This window comes from Nyctereutes procyonoides, unplaced genomic scaffold (assembly GCF_905146905.1).
Source record: "Nyctereutes procyonoides isolate TBG_1078 unplaced genomic scaffold, NYPRO_anot_genome, whole genome shotgun sequence".
NCBI classification, from domain to species: Eukaryota; Metazoa; Chordata; class Mammalia; order Carnivora; family Canidae; genus Nyctereutes; species Nyctereutes procyonoides.
In genome coordinates, this window is record NW_026575128.1 from 14831428 (window position 1) to 14855639 (window position 24212).

Genomic DNA, 24212 nt, shown 5'->3' on the forward strand with positions numbered 1-24212 from the left:
TAGGGCCATATTTCTCAAACCTTGTATCTACCCCATATTCCTCTAGTTGGCTTAAAAACATTCTGGCAAGACTTGGTGACAAATCATCAAAATGACCTACAAAAAATTTTTTTTAAATTTTTATTTATTTATGATAGTCACGGGGGGGGGAGGGCAGAGACATAGGCAGAGGGAGAAGCAGGCTCCATGCACCGGGAGCCTGACGTGGGATTCGATCCCGGGTCTCCAGGATCGCGCCCTGGGCCAAAGGCAGGCGCCAAACCACTGCACCACCCAGGGATCCCATCAAACCTTGTATCTACCCCATATTCCTCTAGTTGGCTTAAAAAGATTCTGGCAAGGGATCCCTGGGTGGCGCAGCGGTTTGGCTCCTGCCTTTGGCCCAGGGCGCGATCCTGGAGACCCGGGATCGAATCCCATGTCGGGCTCCCGGTGCATGGAGCCTGCTTCTCCCTCTGCCTGTGTCTCTGCCTCTCTCTCTCTCTCTCTCTCTCTCTCTGTATGACTATCGTAAATAAATAAAATTTAAAAAAAAAAAAAAAAAAGATTCTGGCAAGACTTGGTGACAAATCATCAAAATGACCTACAAAATTAAAAAACTTACCAGAACTGGATTAAATGAGGCATAAAATATTTGCTAGTTTGTGTACCCTCAATAGATTTTATTTTGGTTAATAAACTCCAGTGAAAAATATACAACTTTCCAATAGTTAAGACTACCTGTTTTATTTACTAAACATCTTCATAAAAAAAAAAAATAAAAAAAAAAAATAAACATCTTCATATGGTAGTGTTTTCAAATTGTCCTTCATTCAGTCCTTGTTGAGGATGACTGTTCTGAGAGTGCTTTTGAAAATTCTCGCTCTAGGGGATCCCTGGGTGGCGCAGCGGTTTGGCACCTGCCTTTGGCCCAGGGCGCAATCCTTGAGACCCGGGATCAAATCCCACGTCAGGCTCCCGGTGCATGGAGCCTGCTTCTCCCTCTGCCTATGTCTCTGCCTCTCTGTGTGTGTGTGTGACTATCATAAATAAATAAAAATTAAAAAAAAAAAAAAGAAAATTCTCGCTCTATATTGGAACTTATTACTGACCATTCTCTAATAGAAAGATCTCTGCTTCAAAAGACCCTAAAAGTCAAAACCAAAGCATAAGTTTACTCTGCATCAAGTGCCTCCCAAAACTTCCATCAATATTTTGCATTCCTTCTAAACCCCCTTTCTTATTGAAACCAGTCTTATCCACCTCATATAAAGTTGCGAAGGTAGTAAATAATCTTGGCAAAAAACGAAACTTAAGTTTTTAAACAGACCATTAATGCGATTCAAAATACCCTACTTAAGCACTGCAGTCTGAGGGACGCCTGGGTGACTCAGCAGTTAGGCGTCTGCCTTTGGCTCAGGGCGTGGTGACAGAATGCAAGGATGGAGTCCCACATAGGGCTCCCTGCGTGAAGCCTGCTTCTCCCTCTATGTCTCTGCGCCTATGTCTCTGCGCCTCTCTCTCTCTCTCTCTGTCTCTCATGAATAAATAAATAAAATCTTAAAAAAAAAATTGCAGTTTGAGGGGCACCTCAGACTCTTGCTTTTGGCTCAGGTTATGATCTCAGGTTTGTCAGATGGGAGCCCCACATTGGGCTCCCCCCTCAGCAGGGAATCTGCCTAAGGATTCCCTCTCCCCTGCCACCCCAAACCCCACACTTGCTCTCTCTCAAATAAATCTTAAAAAATAAAAACAGTGCAGCTTGAAAGACATACCTTGCCAACTCCAGAAGGGATTTCCCATAGAAAAAGAAGGCTTCTCCACACTCATTAGCTGTCTCTCCATACTTCTTACCTCTACAAAGAGAATAAACATTGAAGATCTAAGTTAACATCTAACCTGAAATATTTGTAGTTCTTTAAATTATAAAATGACATTTCTTCAGGGACACATCCTTCTAGGAAACTAATACTTCCCCCTTCTCTTGCTTTCAAGTTAAGGACAAAGGGACTTTAAAAATGTATGGGGTGCCTGGGCCGTTCAGTTAAAGGTCTACTCTTGATTTCAAGGTTTTGAGTTCAAAGCCCCATGCTGGGGGGTGCCTGGGTGACTCAGTTGGTTAAGTTTCTGACTTTGGCTCAGATCATGATCTCAGGGTCCTCAGATTGAGCCCTGTGTGAGGTTCTGCACTCTGTGGGGAATCTGCTTGTTCCTCTCCCTCTGCCTTTCCTCCAGATCATGCTGTCTTTCTAAATAAAATCTTTAAAAACAAACAAAGCCCCACTGTGGGCTCCATGCTGGGCATGAAGCTTTTTTTTTTTTTTCTTTAAAGATTTTATTTATTCATGATAGAGAGACAGAGAGAGAAAGAGAGAGGCAGAGACACAGGCAGAGGGAGAATCAGGCTCCATGCAGGGAGCCCGAAGCGGAACTCGATCCCAGGACTCCAGGATCGCACCCTGGGCCAAAGGCAGGCGCTAAACCGCTGAGCCACCTAGGGATCCCCTGAAGCTTACTTTTTTTTTTAAATGATAGTCACAGAGAGAGAGAGAGAGGCAGAGACACAGGCAGAGGGAGAAGCAGGCTCCACGCACCAGGAGCCCGACGTGGGATTCGACCCCGGGTCTCCAGGATCGCGCCCTGGGCCAAAGGCACATGCCAAACCGCTGCGCCACCCAGGGATCCCCTGAAGCTTACTTTATAAAAAGGGCGGGGGGCAGCCCAGGTGGCTCAGTGGTTTAGCGCTACCTTCGGCCGAGGGCCTGATCCTGGAGACCCGGGATTGAGTCCCATGTCAGGCTCCCTGAGTGGAGCCTGCTTCTCCCTCTCCCTGTATTTCTGCCTCTCTCTCTCTCTTCTGTCTCTCTCCTCTCTCTCTCTCTCTCTCTCTCCCTGCATGGAGCCTGCTTCTCCCTCTGTCTGCCTGTATCTCTGCCTCCCTCCCTCCTTCTCTCTCTCATGAATAAACAAATAAAATCTTAAAAAAAAAATAAGATCTTACACACACATACAATGTAGAAAGTTAATATACTGCCTGGTCTTTCTCTATATATATATATATATGTTCCAAGTGACATCAATTTGCTACAGTTATAGTATATAATCTAAGAGCCAAACTACATTAACAGGTGTTTTTCCTCCTGTAAGATGAATGTCAGTATAGCCCAGAACAGTAACGAGGCTGAGACCTGAAGAATGAATCAAAGTAGAGATGCCTGCGTGGCTCAGCGGTTGAGCATCTGCCTTCAGCTCAGGGCATGATCCTGGAATCCCGGGATGGAGTCCACATCGGGATCCCTGCATGGAGCCTGCATCTCCCTCTACCTGTGTCTCTGCCTCTCTCTCTCTCTCATGAATAAATAAAATATTTTTTAAAAAATGAATAAAGTATGTAGAAAGTATCATGTTATAGAGGTAACAGCTTATTCCCTGGAGTCAGACTACCTGGGTTCAAATCCCACCTCTAAACTTTTTTTTAAAGATTTTATTTATTTATTCCTGAGAGACCCAGAAAGAGGGGCAGACACACAGGCAGAGGGAGATGCAGGCTCCATGCAGGGAGCCCGATGTGGGACTCGATCCGGGGACTCCATGATCACACCCTGAGCCGAAGGCAGGCGCTAAACTGCTGAGCCGCCCAGGCATCCCCTCACCTCTAAACTTTAGCTATATAAACCTTACATTTCATATGCTTTTACACATCTATAAAAAAAAAAGAAATATTTTACAAACTGCTTAAAGATCTACTCTAAAAATTGAATAATTGCCTATAAAAGTATTTATTTTTATTTTTTTAAAGATTTCATTTATTCACTCATGAGAGACAGAGAGAGAGAGAGGCAGAGACATAGGCAGAGGGAGAAGAAGCAGGCTCCATCCTGGGAGCCTGACATGAGACTCGATCCCTGGGTCTCCAGGATCACATCCTGGGCCAAAAGCAGGTGCTAAACCACTGAGCCACCCAGGCTGCCCCATAAGAAACTTTTAACACATTGGGATGCCTGGGTGGCTCAGCAGTTGAGCGTCTGCCTTTGGCTCAGGGAGTGATCCCAGGGTCCAGGATCAAGTCTCACATCAGGCTCCCTGTGAGGAGCCTGCTTCTCCCCCTGCCTGTGTCTCTGCTTCTCTGTGTGTGTCTCTCATGAATAAAGGAAAAGGAAAAGGAAAAGGAAAAGGAAAAGGAAAAGGAAAAGGAAAAGGAAAAGGAAAAGGAAAAGGAAAAGGAACCTTTTAACACAACATAGCACATCAAAGCAAAACACAATACTTACAAAAGACTAGCTGCTTCCTGGAATGCATTGACAGCTGCTGGAATATCCCCCATCACCAGATGTTTCTGTCCTAAACCCAACAGTTTCTTAGCTTCATTATCCACATCCAGGCTGCAAGAAAAAAATATTTTTTCAAGTATCAAATACTTAAAACAACAACAACAACAACAACAACATTTGTTGAATACCTGTTACATTTAAACCATTTTGACTTTTTTTTTTTAATTTTTATTTATTTTATGATAGTCACACAGAGAGAGAGAGAGAGAGAGGAGAGAGAGAGAGAGAGAGAGAGAGAGAGAGAGAGAGAGAGGGGCAGAGACACAGGCAGAGGGAGAAGCAGGCTCCATGTACCGGGAGCCTGATGTGGGATTCGATCCGGAGTCTCCAGATCGCGCCCTGGGCCAAAGGCAGGCGCCAAACCGCTGCGCCACCCAGGGATCCCACCATTTTGACTTCTTTCAAACTTTGACCTCTCCAGCAAAGCTTAGTTAACTCATTTATTCATCACTATAAAAGCAAAAGAAACCCCATGATGCCTGGGTGGCTCAGCAGTTGAGCATCTGCCTTCAGCTCAGGATAGGATCCCAGAGTCCCGGGATCAAGTCCCAGAACAGGCTCCTCACAAGGAGCCTGCTTTTCAGTCTGCTATGTTTCTACCTCTGTATGTGTCTCTCGTGAATAAATAAATTAAAAAGAAAAAAAGAAGAAAAGAAAAGAAAAGAAAAGAAAAGAAAAGAAAAGAAAGAAAAGAAAAGAGAAAAGAAAAGAAAAGAAAAGAAAAGAAAAGAAAAGAAAGAAAAGAAACCCCAAAGCAGTATTCTCAACAGCTTTCCTAGATTACTTTCTCTTAAAGGTTTATCTAAAACAAAAAACAAAAACAAAAAAAAAAAAAAAGGTTTATCTACTCACAAAGCCTATACTGTATGTCACTATAAACATTTACTAATTAAGCAACAAACAAAAAAGGAATCTAAAAGAACCATAAATTCATACAGGAAGCTGTACTACCTCTAAGAAAAATTTAAAATACATAAATTAAAAAAATAATAAAAATAAATAAATAAATAAAAATACATAAATATAGGGGATCCCTGGGTGGCTCAGCAGTTTGGCGTCTGCCTTTGGCCCAGGGCATGATCCTGCAGTCCCGGAATCGAGTCCCACATCGGACTCCGGGCATGGACCTGCTTCTCCCTCCTCCTGTGTGTCTGCCTCTCTCTCTATGTCTATCATAAATAAATAAACCTAAAAAAAAAAAAAAAAAAACATAAATACGGGAGGCCTGGATGGCTGAGCAGTCGAGCGCCTGCCTTTGGCTCAGGGCGTGATCCTAGGATCCAGGATCAAGTCCCACATCGGGTTCCCTGTGAGAAGCCTGCTTCTCCCTCTGCCTGTGTCTCGGCCTCTCTCATGAATAAATAAACAAAATCTTAAAATTAAAGGGGAGGGGGAATCCCTGGGTGGCTCAGCGGTTTAGCGACTGCCTTTGACCCAGGGCAGGATCCTGGAGTCCCGGGATCAAGTCCCACATCAGGATCCCTGCGTGGAGTCTGCTTCTATCTCTGCCTCTCTGGTGTCTGTCTCCCTCTCTCTCTCTCTCTCTTGCTATGTCTACATGAATAAATAAACAAATATAAAAAAAAAAGATCTAAATCAGCAGAAATATTCAAAAAGAATAGGCAAGTAACGAATGAGGAGCAGAACTAAGTAACTTTCAATTCTGATATTTTACTCAATATGAAAAACCAGGGTGCCTGGGTGGCTCAGTTAGTTCAGCACCTGCCTTCAGCTCAGGTCATGATCCCAGGGTCCTGGGATGGTGACCCTCATCAGGCTCCCTGCTCCATAAACTACAGACAGGTATCTTAATATTCAGTCTCAACTGTTATCTATTAAGAATAATACTGCTCTTAAGTTATATAGCTCTAGTTTATATTCCAAACATCAATCTACTGTACTGTAAATAATCTTACCTCTCCACTTTATCTGCAGAGGTAGAAGGAGCAGGAGCATCTTCTTCAATCCTGTAATGAAAAATTAAGGGAAAAAAAAATAAGATGAAAGCTATTCTAAGCCTGGAAATTAAATAAATTAAGAAAAAAATAAAGCCATAATAGAGCTACCATTTATTAAGTGCCCAATAGGATATTAAGATCTCAAAAGTATTATTCACCTACATAATCAAATTTAATCTTCACTCAAATATCTGTTAAATGCTTATTATTTGCTAGCATGAGAATACTACATTAAACAAAATGGTCACATCCTAGCTTTGAGTTTAGGATCAGGTGGAAAAGAGTGAAATATGTTATAATCTAACATATGCATTCCTAAAAACCTCACATTGTTAAATTGCTCACTAAAAATAAAGTTCTTAAAAAAAAAAGGCCCAAAGAATCCATGAATATTCAGTTTTGAAAAGTTTTAATAAAGATCTTTAGGGGGATCCCTGGGTGGCGCAGGGGTTTAGCGCCTGCCTTTGGCCCAGGGCGCAATCCTGGAGTCCCGGGATCGAATCCCACATCGGGCTCCCAGTGCACGGAGCCTGCTTCTCCCTCTGCCTATGTCTCTGCCTCTCTGTGTGACTATCATAAATAAATAAAAATTTAAAAAAGAAAAGACAAACTTGGAGACAAGAACTGCTTTAAAGGGATCCCTGGGTGGCGCAGCGGTTTGGCGCCTGCCTTTGGCCCAGGGCACGATCCTGGAGACCCGGGATTGAATCCCACGTCGGGCTCCCGGTGCATGGAGCCTGCTTCTCCCTCTGCCTGTGTCTCTGCCTCTCTCTCTCTCTCTCTCTCTGTGACTATCATAAATAAATAAAAATTAAAAAAAAATTTAAAAAAAAAAGAACTGCTTAAAAAAAAAAAGATCTTTAAAAAATTTTGTAGTTGGGTTTACTGAAAAGATTTAGAAATAATGACCAACTCAGTAGCAATGAAAAACCCCACCCCTAGATACTCAGACTATACTCCAAAAAATATATTTCCCACTAGAAGGAACCAAAACCCCATCGAAAAATAATAGATTCAGGATGCTCAGGTGGCTCCCCAGTTGAGCATCTGCCTTCACCTCAGGGTGTGCTCCCGGCGTCCCAGGTCGTTGTCCCAGGATTGAGTCCCATATCAGGCTCCCCTCAAGAAGCCTGCTTCTCCCTCTGCCTATGTCTCTACCTCTCTCTCTCTGTCATGAATAAATAAAATCTAAGAAAGAAAAAAAAAAGAAAAGAAAAGAAAAGAAAAAAAAAGAAAAGAAGAGGGGAGGGGAGGGGAGGGGAGGGGGGAGGGGGAGGGGAAGGGAAGGGGGAGGGGAGGGGGAGGGGAGGGGGAGGGGAGGGGGAGGGGAGGGGAAGGGAAGGGGAAGGGAAGGGGAAGGGAAGGGGAAGGGAAGGGGAAGGGAAGGGGAAGGGGAAGGGAAGGGGAAGGGAAGGTAAGAGAAAAGAAAAAAAGATTCTAAGCCAAGGCACAGAAAGTACAAAGGTGAATTTGGCTTTCATGCCAGAAAGCAACGAAGCTGTATCCAAGTCGTCATATATACTTACATTCATGCAAAAAGAATTATAAAGCAAATATGAGAAATCCAGGGAAAAGCAATATAAGTTTTCTTTATAGAAGTTTTACAACTTTTCTCTAAGTTTGGTATGTGTAATAATAACGTACAAAAATAAAAATAATAATGTACAAAAATATTACAAAAGTACACTCAAGAGTCAGCCTGAATAAAATCCCACTGGCCAAAAAGTGTCAATCTGAGCATCAACAAAAATAATAGCTACAATGGATTAAAAGCTTCAAATATTTAAATCAATGAGTTCTCAATGATACAAACAAAAACAACTTATTAGTTTTCTTTGGATAATGACAGGAAACCACTGCATTATTTTGAAAATTGGTAAATAAGAGTGTGGCTCAGTTGGTTGACCATCCAACTCTTGATTTTGGCTAGGGCCATGATCTCAGAGTCATGGGATCATCGGTTCAACAGGGAGTCTGCCTGGGATTCTCTCTCTCTCCCTCTGCCTCGGCCCTTCCCCCGTCACACCTCCCTAAAATGTTTTTTAAAGATTTTATTTATTTATTTATTCACAAGAGACACACAGAGAGAGAGGCAGAGACATAGGCAGAGGGAGGAGAAGCAGGTTCCATGCAGGGAGCCCAATGTGGGACTCAACTCTGGGATTCCAGGATCACACCCTGAGCTGAAGGCAGACGCTTAACCACTGAATCACCCAGGCAATCCCTAAAAAAATTTTTAACTGGTAAATAAAGTGAAAGAAAAATTTACAATCCACTTGTATTTGCAATTTCTTCATAATACAGTTGTACTTTAAGATAGGTTTTAAGACATGGTTGTTTAAGTTACTAGTAGGAACCCTACAGATTGACCCCCATGCCCTTGCTATTAATTTAAATCCTGGGATCCCTGGGTGGCACAGCAGTTTAGCGCCTGCTTTGGCCCAGGGCGCGATCCTGGAGACCCAGGATCGAATCCCACGTCAGGTTCCCGGTGCATGGAGCCTGCTTCTCCCTCTGCCTGTGTCTCTGCCTCTCTGTCTCTGTGACTATCATAAATTAAAATAAAAATAAAAATAAAAAAATAAAAAAAAAGAAATAGATGAGGACATAAATGCAGTTATTTAAATGTATTATAAATAAATAAATGAATGAATGAATGAATGAATGAATGCATTCCACATGTTCAAGAATGTAAGGAAAGCAGGCCTAAAAATAGAAGGTATTTAAAAAAGAAAAAATTACATTTTTCTCAAATCACACTTCTGGAGACAAAAATATACTTAATAAGATTAGCACTGATGAGACTAAACAAGAATATTATTAGGAATTTAAAGACAAGGATCCCTGGGTGGCACAGCAGTTTGGCACCTGCCTTTGGCCCAGGGCGCGATCCTGGAGACCCGGGATCGAATCCCACATCGGGCTCCCGGTGCATGGAGCCTGCTTCTCCCTCTACCTGTGTCTCTGCCTCTCTCTCTCTGTGGCTATCATAAATAAATAAAAATTAAAAAAAAAAAAAGGAATTTAAAGACAGCAGTGAAAATTATACAAAACGAAAACACAAAGGCTTAAAAAACAAAAACAGAACTTTCGGGCACCAGGATGGTTCAGTCAGTTAAGCGTTCTAAGTCTTGATTTTGGCTCAGGTTATAATCTCAGGGTCATGATATTGAGTCCCATGACAGGCTACATACATGCTCAATGCAGAGTCTGTTTTCAGTTCTCCTCCCTCTGTCCTCTCCCCCCGCCCCTCTAAAATAAACTTTTTTTTTTTTTAATAGAACTTCATGAGTAGAGAAGCCCGGGTGGATCAGCAGTTTAGTGCCGCCTTCGGCCCAGGGCCTGATCCTGGAGATCCGGGATCAGGTCCCGTGTCAGGCTCCCTGCATGGAGCCTGCTTCTCCCTCTGCCTGTGTCTCTGCCTCTGTGTGTCTCTCGTGAATAAATAAATAAAATCTTAATAAATAACTTCATGGTCCCGGAATCCTGGGATTGAGTCCCACATCGGGCTTCCCGCAGGGAGCCTGCTTCACCTCTGCCTAGGTCTCTGCCTCTGATGAATAAATAAATTTTAATTTAAAAAAATAATTTCGGGATCCCTGGGTGGCTCAGCGGTTTGGCGCCTGCCTTTGACCCAGGGCGGGATCCTGGAGTCCTGGGATCGAGTCCTGCATCGGGCTCCCAGCATGGAGCCTGCTTCTCCCTCCTCCTGTGTCTCTGCCTCTCTATCATAAATAAATAAATCTTTAAAAAGTAATAATAATAATTTCATGAATATGAAACACTAAACAGACTAACAAATGTGGATTAGAGTCCTGAAAGGATAGGGGTGGGAGAGGAAATATTTAAAGGAATGGAGGAAGGGCGCCTGGGTGGCTCAGTTGTTGAGCGTCTGCCTTTGGCTCATTTAGAAATCCTAGGGTCGGGGATCCCTGGGTGGCTCAGCGGTTTAGCGCCTTTGGCCCAGGGCCCGATCCTGAAGTCCCAGGATCAAGTCCCATGTCAGGTTCCCCACAGGGAGCCTGCTTCTCCCTCTGCCTGTGTCTCTGGCTCTGTGTGTCTCTCATGAATGAATGAATGAATAAATAAATAAATCTTTTTTAATTAAAAAAATAAAGGAATGGAGAAAATATTTAAAGAAAGATGGCAGGGATCCCTGGGTGGCTCGGCGATTTAGTGCTTGCCTTTGGCCCAGGGTGTCATCCTGAAGTCCAGGGATAGGGTCCCATGTTGGACTCCCTAGGTGGAGCCTGCTTCTCCCTCTACCTGTGTCTCTGCCTCTGTCTCTCATGAATAAAATATTAAAAAAAGAAAGAAACTATGGCAAAAATAAACACCAAAAAAATGAATAAATTTTAAAAATAAAAGATGGCAGAAAACTTGCCAATTTTGAGAAGCATAAATCCACAGATCCAAAAATCAACAAACTCCAAGCAAAAGAAACACGAAGAAAAAAAAAAACACACCAAAGCACATAATTGTCAAGTGCTAAAAACCAGTGATAGATAAAAAACCATAGGGGTGGTGCCTGGCTGGTTCAATCAAAGCATCCAACTCTCAATCTCAAGATAATTCAAGCCCCATGTTGGGCATGGAGCTTATGTTAAAAAAAAAAAAAAAGATATAAAATCAGGCAAAGGAAAAAAGATACTTGGTCATAATAACAAATATAAGAATGATAGCCGGGATCCCTGTGTGGCGCAGTGGTTTGGTGCCTGCCTTTGATCCAGGGCGCGATCCTGGAGACCCGGGATCGAATCCTACGTCGGGCTCCCGGTGCATGGAGCCTGCTTTTCCCTCTGCATGTGTCTCTGCCTCTCTCTCACTCTGTGTGACTATCATAAATAAATAAAGAAAAAAATATTAAAAAAAAAAAATAAGAATGATAGCCAACTTGTTAGAAACGCAAACCAGAAGATAGTAAAGCATTATTTTTAAAATACTGAAAGAGGGCAGCCCCAGTGGCCCAGCTGTTTAGCGCGTGGCCTACAGCCCAGGGCGTGATCCTGGAGTCCTGGGATGGAGTCCCATTATCAAGCTCCCTGCATGGAGCCTGCTTCTCCCTCTGTCTACCTCTCTGCCTCTCTTCTCTCTCATGAATAAATAAAATCTTTAAAAGTAAAAAATAAAATACTGAAACTATCAACCTATTCTTTTTTATTTTTTTTAAGATTTATTTATTCAGAGAAAGAGAGAGAGAGAGAGAGAGAGAGAGAGAGAGAGAGAGAGGCGCGCAAAGACACAGGCAGAGGAAGAAGCAGGCTCCATACAGGAAGCCTGGCGTGGGACTCAATCCCAGGTCTCCGGGATCACACCCTGGACCACAGGTGGCGCTAAAACGCTGCGCCACGGGGGATGCCCTATCAACCTATTCTATAGCTAATGAAATTATCTTTCAAATATAAGAAATAAATCCTTTTCTTTCCTATAAAAGAGAGGATTTAGGGGCACCTGGGTGGCTCAGTGGTTGAGTATCTGCCTTCAGCTCTGGTCGTGAACCCTGGGGTCCTGGGAGGAGTGCAGCATCAGGCTCTCCCCAGGAAGCCTGCTTCTCCTTCTGCAGGTCTCTGCCTCTGTGTGTCTCTCATGAATAAATAATTTTTTTTAAAAAAGAGAGAGGATTTACACCAGTAGCCAACTATGAGAAAAAAAATATTAAAGGAAGGGCAGCCCCAGTGGCTTTGCGGTTTGGCGGTTTAGTGCCACATTCGGCCCCAGGCATGATCCTGGAGACCTGGAATCCAGTCCCAGGTCAGGCTCCCTGCGTGGAGCCTGCTTCTCCTTCTGCCTGTGTCCCTGCCTCTCTCTCCTTCTGGGTCTCTCATGAAAAAATAATTTTAAAATCTTTAAAAAAATAAATTAAGTCTAGGTAGAGAAAGTAATACCAGGTAGAAATCTGGATCTACATAAATAAAAAGCACTGACAATGGTAAATGAGGGTAAATGTAAAACATTCTTTACTTTTTAATCACTTTCCTTTTTAGGATTTTATTTATTTATTCATGAGAGAGAGCGCGCGCCGCAGAGACACAGGCAGAGAGGGAAAAACAGGCTCCATGCAAGGAGCCTGATGAGGGACTCGATCCCAGGTCTCCAGGATCACACCCCGGGCTGAATGAAGGAGGCGCTAAACCGCTGAGCCACCCGGGATGCCCCTTTAATTGGTTTTTTGAACTTTAATGAACATTTGTCTCATTTTTAGTTTTTGCCTATTATGACAACTTAGCTGTATGTATTCTGGTGCACAGCTGCACATTTCTTTTTAGTACAGAGAACAAGCTACAGGTGTTTAGATGATTTTAGAGGTGGGACACCTGGGTAGCTCAATGGTTTGGCGCCTGCCTTGGCCCCAGGGCATGATCCTGGAGACCTGGGATGAGTCCCGTATCAGGCTCCCTGCATGGAGCCTGCTTCTCCCTCTGCCTGTGTCTCTACCTCTCTCTCTCTGTATGTCTCTCATGAATAAATAAATAAAATATTAAAAAAAAATAAAAAGCTTTCCCCTATGGGAAACCCTAGTTACACTGTTGGTGGGAATGCAAGCTGGCACAGCCACTCTGGAAAACAGCATGAAAGTTCCTCAAAATGTTGAAAATAGAGCCACCCTACCACCCAGCAATTGCAGTTACTGCCTATTTACCCCAAATATACAAATGTAGTGACTCGAAAGGGGACCTTGTACCCCAACGTTTATAGCAGCAATGTCCACAATAGCCAAACTATGGAAAGAGCCCAGATGTTCATGGACAAATGGATAAAGACGATGTGGTCAACACACACACACACACACACACAAGGATACTACTCAGCCATCAAAAAAAAAAAAAAAAGAAATCTTACCATTTGCAATGATAAGGACAGAACTAGAGGATATTATGCCAACCAAAATAAGTCCATCAGAGAAAGACAATTCTATGATCTCACTCATATATGGAATTTAAGAAACAAAACAGGAACAAAGAGTAAAAAAGGAAAAAAAAAGACAAAATCAGAAAGGGAAACAAACCATAAGATTCTTAATCACAGTAAATAAACTGAGGGTCGCTGGAGGGCAGGGATGAGGGGATGGAGTAACTGGGTGATGGACATTAAGGAGGACACATGATGGGCAGCCCTGGTGGCCCAGCGGTTTAGCGCTGCCTTCAGCCCAGGGCCTGATCCTGGAGTCCCAGGATCGAGTCCCACGTCAGGCTGCCTGCATGGAGCCTGCTTCTGCCTGTGTCTCTGTGTCTCATTCTCCCTCTGTGTCTATCATGAATAAATAAATAAAATCTTAAAAAAATAAAAAAAAATAAAAAAAAGGAGAACACATGATTTAATGAACACTGGGTATTGTATGAGACTGATGAATCAATCACATTTACCTCTGAAACCAATAATGCATTTTATGTTACTGAATTTAAATAAATTTTTTTAACCATTTAAAAAAAAAAAAGCTTTCTCCATAGCATGTTTCTTTTTAAAAGCAGGTACTTTCCCACTGTTAAAATACCAAGTTTAGGGATGCTTGGGTGGCTCCCAAAGGTCTGCCTTTGGCTCAGGGTGTGATCCTGAGGTCCTGGGACTGAGTCCCACAACAGGCTTCCTGCATGGAGCCTGCTTCTCGCTCTGCCTATGTCTCTGCCTGTCTCTCATGAATAAATAAATTTTACAAATAAATAAATAAATAAATAAATAAATAAATAAATAAATAAATAAATAAATAAATAAATCTTTAAAAGAAATAGATTTTATCTTAAATAGATTATTTTCAAGTATCTGCTAGTGTGTTTATTACTGACAGCCCTGGTTTTTAACTTCCTAAAATGGCTAACAAAGAGCTAGGAGTACAAGCTATAAACACAAGTGCTAATTCTGCCATCTTCTTGCTATTTGTGCTTGCATTATCACCTTCAATCCACCGTTTCCAAGCAGGAATCTTTTTTTGTATTATTATTATTCATGAGAGACACAGAGAGGGAGGCAGAGACACAGGCATAGGGAGAATCTGGTTCCCTGTGGGGAGCCCGATGGGGGACTGGATCCCAGGATCACGCCTTGAGCCGCAGGCAGAGGCTCAACCTCTGAGCCACCCAAGCATCCCTAAGCAGGAATCTTTTAAACACATTGTCCATTTTGTAAGAGCTAGTTTAAACTGGAAAAAGTCAAAAAAATAAAAAAATAAACTGGAAAAAGTCCTATCAAGACTTATTGTAGCAATCATTTAGCCAATATATACACAAACATTGGATCATTACGTTGCACACCTGAAACTCAATTAGATCTCATTTTTAAAAAACCTAATGTGGGTAGCCCTGGTGGCGCAGCGGTTTAGCGCCGCCTGCAGCCCAAGGCGTGATCCCGGAGACCCTGGATCGAGTCCTACCTCGGGCTCTCTGCATGGTACCTGCTTCTCCCTCTGCCTGGGTCTCTGCCCCCCGCCCCCCGTGTCTCTATGAATAAATAAAGTCTTTAAAAATAAATAAAATAAAATAAAAATAAAATAAAATAAAAATAAAAAACCTAATGTTGGGCAGCCCTGGGTGGCTGGGCGGTTTAGCACCGCCTTCGGCCCCGGGCGTGATCCTGGAGAGCCTGGGAGATCCCATGTCAGGCTCCCTACCTGGAGCCTGCTTCTCCCTCTGCCTGTGCCTCAGCCTCTCTCTCTCTCATGAATAAATAATAAAATCTTTTAAAAAATAAAAATCCTAATGTTTAAAAATAAGTCATGAATAAGGCAAGTGTCATACAGTGTCAATCTCTGTATCATTATTAAAGCTTAATTCTTCCCTACCTTGGAGAACACTTCCTGAAACTAGAATGTAAATTCCAAGCACTAGACTTTATCTAACTTTCCTTGTCCCACTTTCCATTTAGAAGATGTAACAAGGAGCAAGTGGATGAGTTTATAGGAGCCAGATTATTTTGTTTTAATGCCATGTAAGGCTTTAAAAGTTTTTATTCTGAAGTGACTCAGGTATAATATAATCAAATTTATATTTTATATACTCTAACTGTAGTACAAAAAATAGTTTGAAGTAGATAAAATTAGAAACTAGAAAATCAATAAAACCATTATAAAAATAACATTGTACCTTGAAAAAAAAAATAACATTGTAGGGGCACCTGAATGGTTCAGTCAGGTAGCTGGATGACACTTGGTTTCAGTTCAGGTCATGTTCTAGTGATCATGACATCAGGCCCAGTGTCCAGGTATGCTTCAGATTCTTTCTTCCTCTCCCTCTCCCTCCAGCTTTCGTACACCTGTATGTGCTCTCTCTCAAATAAATAAAATATTGGGGTGCCTGGGTAGTTCAGTTGGTTAAACATCTGCCTTCCACTCAGGTCATGATCCAAGGGTCCTGGGACCTGGCCTGCTAACAGGGAGCCGGATTCTGATTCTCCCTCTCCCAGCCTGCCTCTGCCTAATGCTCTCTCTGTTTGTGCTGTCAAATAAAATCTTTCAAAAACAAATTACTTAAATCTTTTAAAACAATACTTCAAAAAATAACATTGTTAAGCACTCACCAGTGATAAAACTTACTTCCACTGTTTATGGCCTAGACAAATAAAAAGGACCTGAACTAAGGTAGCAGTGGTATAGTCTGAAGAAGAGATGGATTAAAGCAGTGGTTCACAAACTTCAGTCAACCTGAGAATTACTTGGAGAACTTTTTTTTTTTTTTTTTAAGATTTTATTTATTTATCCATGAGAGACAGAGAGAGAGAGGTAGAGACACAGGCAGAGGGAGAAGCAGGCTCCATGCAGGGAGCCGGACATGGGACTCGATCCCGGGTCTCCAGGATCACACCCTGGGCTGAAGGCAGCGCTAAACTGCTGAGCCACCCAGGCTGCCCGAGAACATGTTAAAAGCTAAATGAATGGGACGCCTGGGTGGCTCAGAGGTTGAGCATCTGCCTTTGGCTCAGGGCATGATCCCGGAATCCCTGGATCAAGTCCCACATCAGGCTCCCTGCATGGAGTCCACTTCTTCCTCTGCCTGTGTCTCTGCCTCTCTCTCTGTGTCTCATGAATAAATAAAATCTTAAAAAAAAAATGCTAGGTGAAATCAATCAGAGAAAAATAAATACCATATTCCACTCATATGTGGAATTTAAGAAACAAAACTAAGGAAAAAAATAGACAAAAAAAAAACACTCTTAACTATAGAGAACTGATAGTTACCAGAGAAGTCAGTGGGGAGGACGGGTGAAATAAGTGAAGGGGATCAAGAGTACACTTATTGTGATGAACAGTAAGTAATGTATAGAATTGCTGAATCACTATACTGTACATTTGAAACTAATGTAACACTGTATGTTAGTTATAATGAAATTTTTTAAGTAAAAAAAAAAGGAAAGATATTTACCCTGCAGATACACTACTCCATTGTTTATTACAAGGCTATTCACTGTAGTGCTGGCTTCGCAGCACATATACAAGTTACTCACTGTAGCACTATTTATAATAACTCAGTATTTGAAACAACTCAAATGTCTATCAGTAGGTAATTTGTTCAACAGCCACAAAATAGAGCACAAGACAGCCATTAAAAATTAAGGAAACTAAAAAAAAAAAAAAAAAATTTAAGGAAACTATGCCCTGATAAGGAATGATCTCCAACATGTATTACTAAATGCCTAAAAATGTGTCAAATAGGCTATCATCTATACAATTTAGAATTAATAACTATACAGTTTTTTGGTTTTTTTAAAGATTTTATTTATTTATTCATGAGAGACAGAGAGAGGCAAAGAGAGAAGCAGGCCCCTGTGAGAAGCCTGATGTAAAACTCGATCCCAGGACCCCGGGATCATGACCTGACTCTAAGGCAGATGCTCAACCACTGAACCACTCAGGTGCCCCTAGTTTGCTTCTACATGCATGCATAAGGTTGTCATTAAGGGATACGTAATAAATTCCTAACACTGGTTCACTGTGAGAAGAAAAACTATGTGAAAATTAGGAAGTAAGGGGTAGAGGACACTTCACTGTAAAACCAACATTCTGGATTTTGAATCAGGAATGTATTTTCTAGGGCAGCCCGGGAGGCTCAGCAGTTTAGCACCGCCTTCAACCCCAGGTGTGATCCTAGGGACCCAGAATCGAGACCCATGTCAGGCTCCCTGCATGAAGCCTGCTTCTCCCTCTGCCTGTGTCTCTGCCTCTGTGTGTGTGTGTGTGTGTGTGTGTCTGTCTCTCGTGAATAAATAAAATCTTAAAAAAAAGTAAATCTTAAAAAAAAAAAATTCAATGCAAACATCTGACTGCCAAAAACACATGCAGTACCTATTCATTTTCATTTAATCCTCTCACAAATTTTGTGGTAGATGCACTACTCCTCTATTTTAAAGAGAAATAACTTACTCCATTACACAAATGATTTAGTAACATGTATGACCACATCACATTTCATACTATACTTCAATTGCCTACTGACTTTCTGGGTTGCTCAAGAAGATTAAGCTCTAAGGAAAAAAATCCTATTATCTATCTTATTCTAGCTGTATCCTAGCACCAAGCACAAGCCCTGGTACTTGATCAGTATTTGTGAAAATAAGTGACCAATTCTGAATCACTAGGAGAGGGCAAGTGACTGCCACTTAGCTTGTGAGGTGCCTCAGTTTCATCAACTATAATTAATAGTACTTAACTCACAGGATTTTTGAAAATCAAACAAGAAAGTTGACAAGGCACTTTATTCAATGAATCAATAGCAATTATTAACAAAGATAGGAAGAAATGGAGGTAAGAAAAACAAAATTAGGAGGGAGTGACCAGTATTAGATGCAGCAAAAAGGTTAAGAACTAATTAGAAAGCTAAGAATAAGAACTAATTTAGCATGTAGACAATCAATGGTTATTTTTAGTAATGTTGCTTAGATGGCATGAAAGGAAAGAAGCCAGATTGATACAAGCTGAACAAATGTGTATACTTAGTACACACCTGCCCTATTAGATATGATCTGATGACCAGAAACTGAGACTGAATTCATCTTTGTATCTCTAAAACCTAACACATTAAATATATATTAAATACATTTGGGCAGCCCGGATGGCTCAGCGGTTTAACAACACCTTCAGCCCAGGGCCTGATCCTGGTTCCCTGCATGGAGCCTGCTTCTCCCTCTGCCTGTGTCTCTGCCTCTCTCTGTCTCTCATGAATAAATAAATAAAATCTTAAATACATACATACATGCATTTGTTTGCAGGGCACCCGTGTGGCTCAGTGAGTTAAGCATCTGCCTTGCACTCAGGTCATGATCCCAGGTTCTGGGATCGAGCCCCGCCATCCTCCCTAAGTGAGAAGCCTGCTTCTTCTCCCTCTGCCTCCTGCTCTGCCCTTGTGCTGTCAAATAAATCAATAATATCTTTTTTAAAAATTGCTAGGGCGCCTGGGTGGCTTGGTCGGTTAGGCATCTGCCTTCAACTCAGGTCATGACCCCAGTGTCCTGGGATCAAGCCCCACATTGAGCTTCCTGCTCAGCAGGGAGTCTACTTCTCCGTCTTCACTATCAAATAAATAAAATATTTAAAAAAAAAAAAAAAAGGGATCCCTGGGTGGCGCAGCAGTTTAGCACCTGCCTTTGGCCCAGGGCGACAGGGCGCGATCCTGGAGACCCAGGATCGAATCCCACGTCAGGCTGCATGGAGCCTACTTCTCCCTCAGCCTGTGTCTCTGCCTCTCTCTCTCTCTCTCTGTGTGTGACTATCATAAATAAATAAAAATTAAAAAAAAAAAAACAGGAAACAGGGAATCCCTGGGTGGCTCAGCAGTGTAGCGCCTGCCTTCTGCCCAGTGTGTGATCCTGGAGTCCTGGGATCGAGTCCCCTGTAGGGCTCCCTGCATGGAGCCTGCTTCTCCCTCTGCCTGTGTTTCTGCCTGTTTGTCTCTCACGAATAAATAAAATCTTAAAAAAGATAGAGTGACTTCATTTTAAATTTTATTTTTAAAAAGATTTGAGAGGATCCCTGGATGGCTCAGCGGTTTGGCACCTGCCTTCGGCCCAGGGCTGATCCTAGAGACCTGGGATCGAGTCCCACGTCAGGCTGCATGGAGCCTGCTTCTCCCTCTGCCTGTGTCTCTGCATCCCTCTCTCTCTGTGTGTGCCTCATGAATAAATAAAATCTTTAAAAAATAAAAAATAAAAATAAAAAAAGATTTTAAGATTTATTTATTCAGGATAGACAGAGAGAGAGAGAGAGAGAGAGAGAGAGAGAGAGGCGCAGAGACACAGGAGGAGGGATAAGCAGGCCCATGCCGGGAGCCTGACGTGGGACTCGATCCCGGGACTCCAGGATCGCGCCCTGGGCCAAAGGCAGACGCGAAACCGCTGAGCCACCCAGGGATCCCCTAAAAAAAGATTTGAGAGAGCGTTTGTGCATGCCAGCAGGGGGAGGGGCACAGGAAGAGGAAAAGAGTAGACTCCCCACTGAGTGTGGAATCTGATGAGGTGCTGATATCATGAACCAGAGATCATGACCTGAGCTGAAACAGAGTCAGACACTCCTCCACATCACTTGCCATCATGGAAATACAAATTAAAACCACAATACATACCCCTTACACCCATGGGAATAGCTAAAATTAACAAGACAGGATGTTGGCAAGCATGTAGAGAAAAGGGAACCCTCTTGCACTGTTGGTGGGAATGCAAGCTGGTGCAGCCACTCTGGAAAAGTGTGGAGGTTCCTCAAGAAGTTAAAAATAGGGGGGATCCCTGGGTGGTGCGGTGGTTTGGCGCCTGCCTTTGGCCCAGGGCGCGATCCTGGAGACCCGGGATCGAATCCCACGTCGGGCTCCCAGTGCATGGAGCCTGCTTCTCCCTCTGCCTGTGTCTCTGCCTCTCTCTCTCTCTATCATAAATAAATAAAAATTTAAGGGATCCCTGGGTGGCGCAGCGGTTTGGCGCCTGCCTTTGGCCCAGGGCGCGATCCTGGAGACCCGGGATCGAATCCCACGTCGGGCTCCCAGTGCATGGAGCCTGCTTCTCCCTCTGCCTGTGTCTCTGCCTCTCCCTCTCTCTCTGTGACTATCATAAAAAAAAAAAAAAAAAAAAAAAAGATTCTCCTATAAAAAAAAAAAAAAAAGAAGTTAAAAATAGGGACACCTGGGTGGCTCAGCAGCTGAGGGTCTGCCTTTGGTTCACATCGGGCTCCTTTTGGGGAGCCAGCTTATGTCTCTGCCTCTCTCTGTGCCTCTCATAAATAAAAATCCTTAAAAAAGAAAAAAAAATAAGTTAAAAATACAGCTACCCTACGACCCAGCAAAGATACAGAGATTGTGAAACGAAACACCTGCATCCCAACGTTCATAGGAGCAATGTCCTCAAAGCCAAACTGGAAGAAGCCATGATGTCCTTCGACAGATGAATGGATAAAAATATACACACAACACACTTGAGTATTTCTCAGCTATCAAAAAGATTGAGTACAGGGCAGCCCCGGGGGCTCAGCGGTTTAGTGCCTGCCTTGGGTTCAGGGTGTGATCCTGCAGTCCGGGGATCGAGTCCCACGTCGGGCTCCCTGCATAAAGCCTGCTTCTCCCTCTGCCTGTGTCTCTGCCCCTCTCTCTCTCTCTCTCTCTGTGTGTGTGTGTCTCCCACGAATAAATATTTTTTAAAAAAAAGGCAAAACAAAAGATTGAGCACAAAAAAAAATTTTTTTTGAGTACCTACCATTTACATCGACATGGACGGAACTATTATGCTGAGTTAGTCGGAGAAAGACAATTATATGATTTCACTCATATGTGGAATATAAGAAATAGTGAAAGGGGGACACCTAGGTGCCTCAGCAGTTGTGCGCCTGCCTTCAGCTCAGCGTCCTGCATGGGCCTCCCTGCAAGAAGCCTGTTTCTCCCTCTGCGTTTCATGAGTAAAAATACAGTCATGAATAAATACAGTCTTTAAAAAGAACAAAAAAAAACTAAAGTCATTTTCATGGGTGGCTAAGTTGGTTAAGCATCTGTCTTCTGCTTGGGTCGTGATCCTAGGGTCCTGGGATGGAGCACTGTGTCAGGCTCCCTGCTTGGCAGGGAATCTGCTTGTCCCTCTTCTACTGCCTGTCATTCTCCCTGCTTGTGCTATCAAATAAATAAAATCTTAAACAAACAAGGGGATCCCTGGGTGGCTCAGCGGTTTAGCGCCGCCTTCAGTCCAGGGCGAGATCCTGGAGACCTGGGATTGAGTCCCAAGCCGGGCTCCCTGCATGGAGCCTGCTTCTCTCCCTCTGCCTGTGTGTCTGCCTCTATGTCTATCATTCATAAATAAATAAATAAATAAATACATACATACATACATACATACATCTTTTTAAAAATAAATAATAAACAAGTCATTTTCTTTACCTTCCCCCTTAAACACCTTAGACACTTTACCTCTGAATACCACAGAGAAATGCCATCTTTACTGTTCTCTCAGACTAATTAGGTTTTCATGTAATTTACTCTCAAGGTAAGCTTCTTCATAGGTAATGAAAGTATAAAATCAAGGGGCATCTGGGTGGCTCAAATGGTTAGGCATCTGCCTTCGACTCAGGTTATGATCCTGCGTCCTGAATTGAACCCCACTTTGTCGGGCTCTATGCTCAACAGGGGAGTCCGCTTCTCCCTCTCCCTCTGCTTGTGTGCTCCCTCAAATAAATAAATAAAATATTTTTAAAAAGTATAAAATCAAAATACTGGGATTTAACCCAGACTGTGCCACTTATGAACGTAGACATTATTTAACCACTCTAATCTTTATTTTTACCTATAAAAGGAAGATAACTACTTCATAGCAAACTCATGTGGATTAAGTAAAAACACTCAAAAAAGCACTTGATACATAGAATTGGCCGGTTTTAGTTTGCACCTTATGGTAGAAGGCACTTAATGATTTTCCTTTCTGGAGGCACACCAGTACTTTCTCTGTGTATGACCTGCCAGGAAGCTGGAGACTAGTTCACTACTAACTTTAGCTATAGAGGGCAGGGCGCCTGGTTCAGCGATTTAGCACCGCCTTCAGCCCAGGTTGTGATCCTTGGTCCAGGATCGAGTCCCACGTTGGGCTCCCTGCATGGCGCCTGCTTCTCCCTCTGCCTGTGTGTCTCTACCTCTCTTGTTCTCCGTGTCTCTCATGAATAAATAAATAAAATCTTAAAAAAAACCCACACACACACACATAAATCAATGAAGTCTGAAAACGGAACTTGAAACTAAAATTGCATTTTCTAGGAGTTCCCAGGTGATTCTGAGGGTGGTTTGAGAACCACTGCTCAACATGAAACCCACAGGGAAACGAACCAAAAAGTGGTGGGTAGCACAGGTAGAGATTAAGTAATTCTCTAGTAATTGTCAATGTATCAACACCATCAGAGTGTAAATCTATTGACCAATCATAAAACTTCACAGTAGCCTTTCTCTTTATAGAGGAGAAAGCTAACTTCTAAAGTGCAGAAGAGAAAAAAGCAAAAGCCCCTAAAAAACAAGGGACGACTGGGAAGTCAGACCCACCAGAGGGAAAGAGCACTTGCTTCCTCAAATTAACGGAGTGTTCCCTCTCACTCTTCAAGAAATACCTTCCGTTTGACGAGCATTGTGGCGCTTTCAAAGCAACCGTTTCTACCCCATCTTCCTAAGACACTTTGTGCACACATACGCCTAGCACCCATTCGCCTAGCAACCAAACACTGCTGGAAGTAATCGGAGCTCCAAGCAACCCTAGGTGAAGATGCTTTGCGTCTCGATAAAACGCCTCCGAAACAGTAAAGTCTCTCGCCAACAGTCCCAAAGCCTAAAGAGTCACTATTCTCTCCACTAAGAACGAGGACAGCTGAGAACTGGAGGTTAGGAGATGCGCGAGGAGACGGTGGAAAACAAGCTTCACCGCGCCACACCGCGGAAGTCGGAGAATCTCCGCGAGCGGCACAGCCCCAAACAATGGAGTTTTCCCGCCTCCTCAGGACCCCGCCCCCTGCTCCAGAGCCGGCGGAGGAAAGCGAACGCTCGCGCGTATGGCCCCGCCCCCGGAGGCCCCGCCCCCTCCCGAGCCCACCGGGCCAGCCTCCCTCCTCGTGGTTTTTTTTTTTTTTTTTTTTTGGCGCCAAATTTCTGTTAATTATTTTCCTGGGTTGTTGGGAACGCTATTGGAGGTGCAAGCAAGGAGTGCAGGGACTGTAGGGGCATAGAGAGGGACAGGAGCCCTGTGGCCCCGCCTCCTCGCGGATAGCCCTGGGCCGGGGGAGGAAGGAGAGGGGCAGGCGACGGAGCAGCCGCCGCTGCCCCCGGCAAGATGGCGGCCGCGAAAAGCGGGGCAGGGGGCGCCAGCCGAATAGTGTTACTGCTAATACGCGAGGTTCTCTGCAAAGGTGGGTTTCTACAGTCCAGGCCTCCCCGAACTGCGACGGTTCCTCAGTAGGAGGCAAGTCCTTCCTCGCACCGGTCTCTTCCTCCCGGGGTTCCCCCGTCCACCACCCCCTCCCCGTGGACTGGCCAGTGCCTCAAGCGCTCCACAGTCCCGCTTACTTGTCGGCGGAAACCAGCTCCGCAGCGATGGCGGCAGTAGCTGTGGACTCTGCAGCCATCGTTCCCCTGAGGTGGTGGGCCAGCGGGCAGAATACAGTCTGTGAGGAAAACAGAGGGAATTTGGGAAGCCAAAGACCTATTCAGGGACAGAAAATGGCAGATTGGAGACCCCGCGCGGCTGGGCCCCTATATGTACTAAAGCCCTTTGCCCCGCCCATCCACTTCCGGATCCTCCCCCTCAAATTTAAAGAGCCAGGACTCTGCCCCAGTCCAGCCCAAGGACACCCCCGCCCTCGCCGACTTGCTCTGCGGGGTACCTTCCCTGCCTGGCCCGCCTTCTCCAAAAAAAGCAACTTCCTGCTTCTCTAGCAAGTAGCGTAAGAACTGGAATCTTGGTACTACAACTCCTGACTGGGCGTCGGCCAGCGGCTTCCACAGAAGGGGAAGCTGGTGCTGGT

General features: G+C 43.7%; 1 protein-coding gene across 2 annotated transcripts in view; it reads right to left on the reverse strand.

Annotated features, from left to right (window-relative positions):
- NASP (nuclear autoantigenic sperm protein) overlaps positions 1-23935 on the reverse strand; it is a 36992-nt gene extending 13057 nt beyond the window's left edge. Inside the window, exons 1-4 of one of the 2 annotated variants that reach the window (XM_055341625.1) lie at positions 23755-23935; positions 6227-6277; positions 4251-4361; positions 1755-1835 (exon numbers count right to left, since the gene is read on the reverse strand). In XM_055341625.1, coding sequence (XP_055197600.1) covers positions 1755-1835; positions 4251-4361; positions 6227-6277; positions 23755-23813 — 302 coding nt within the window. In that variant the 5' untranslated portion in view covers positions 23814-23935. The remainder of the gene's footprint in view (positions 1-1754; positions 1836-4250; positions 4362-6226; positions 6278-23754) is intronic. The other variant, XM_055341626.1, reaches the window with a different exon arrangement.
- Between the last annotated feature and the right edge of the window lie 277 nt (positions 23936-24212).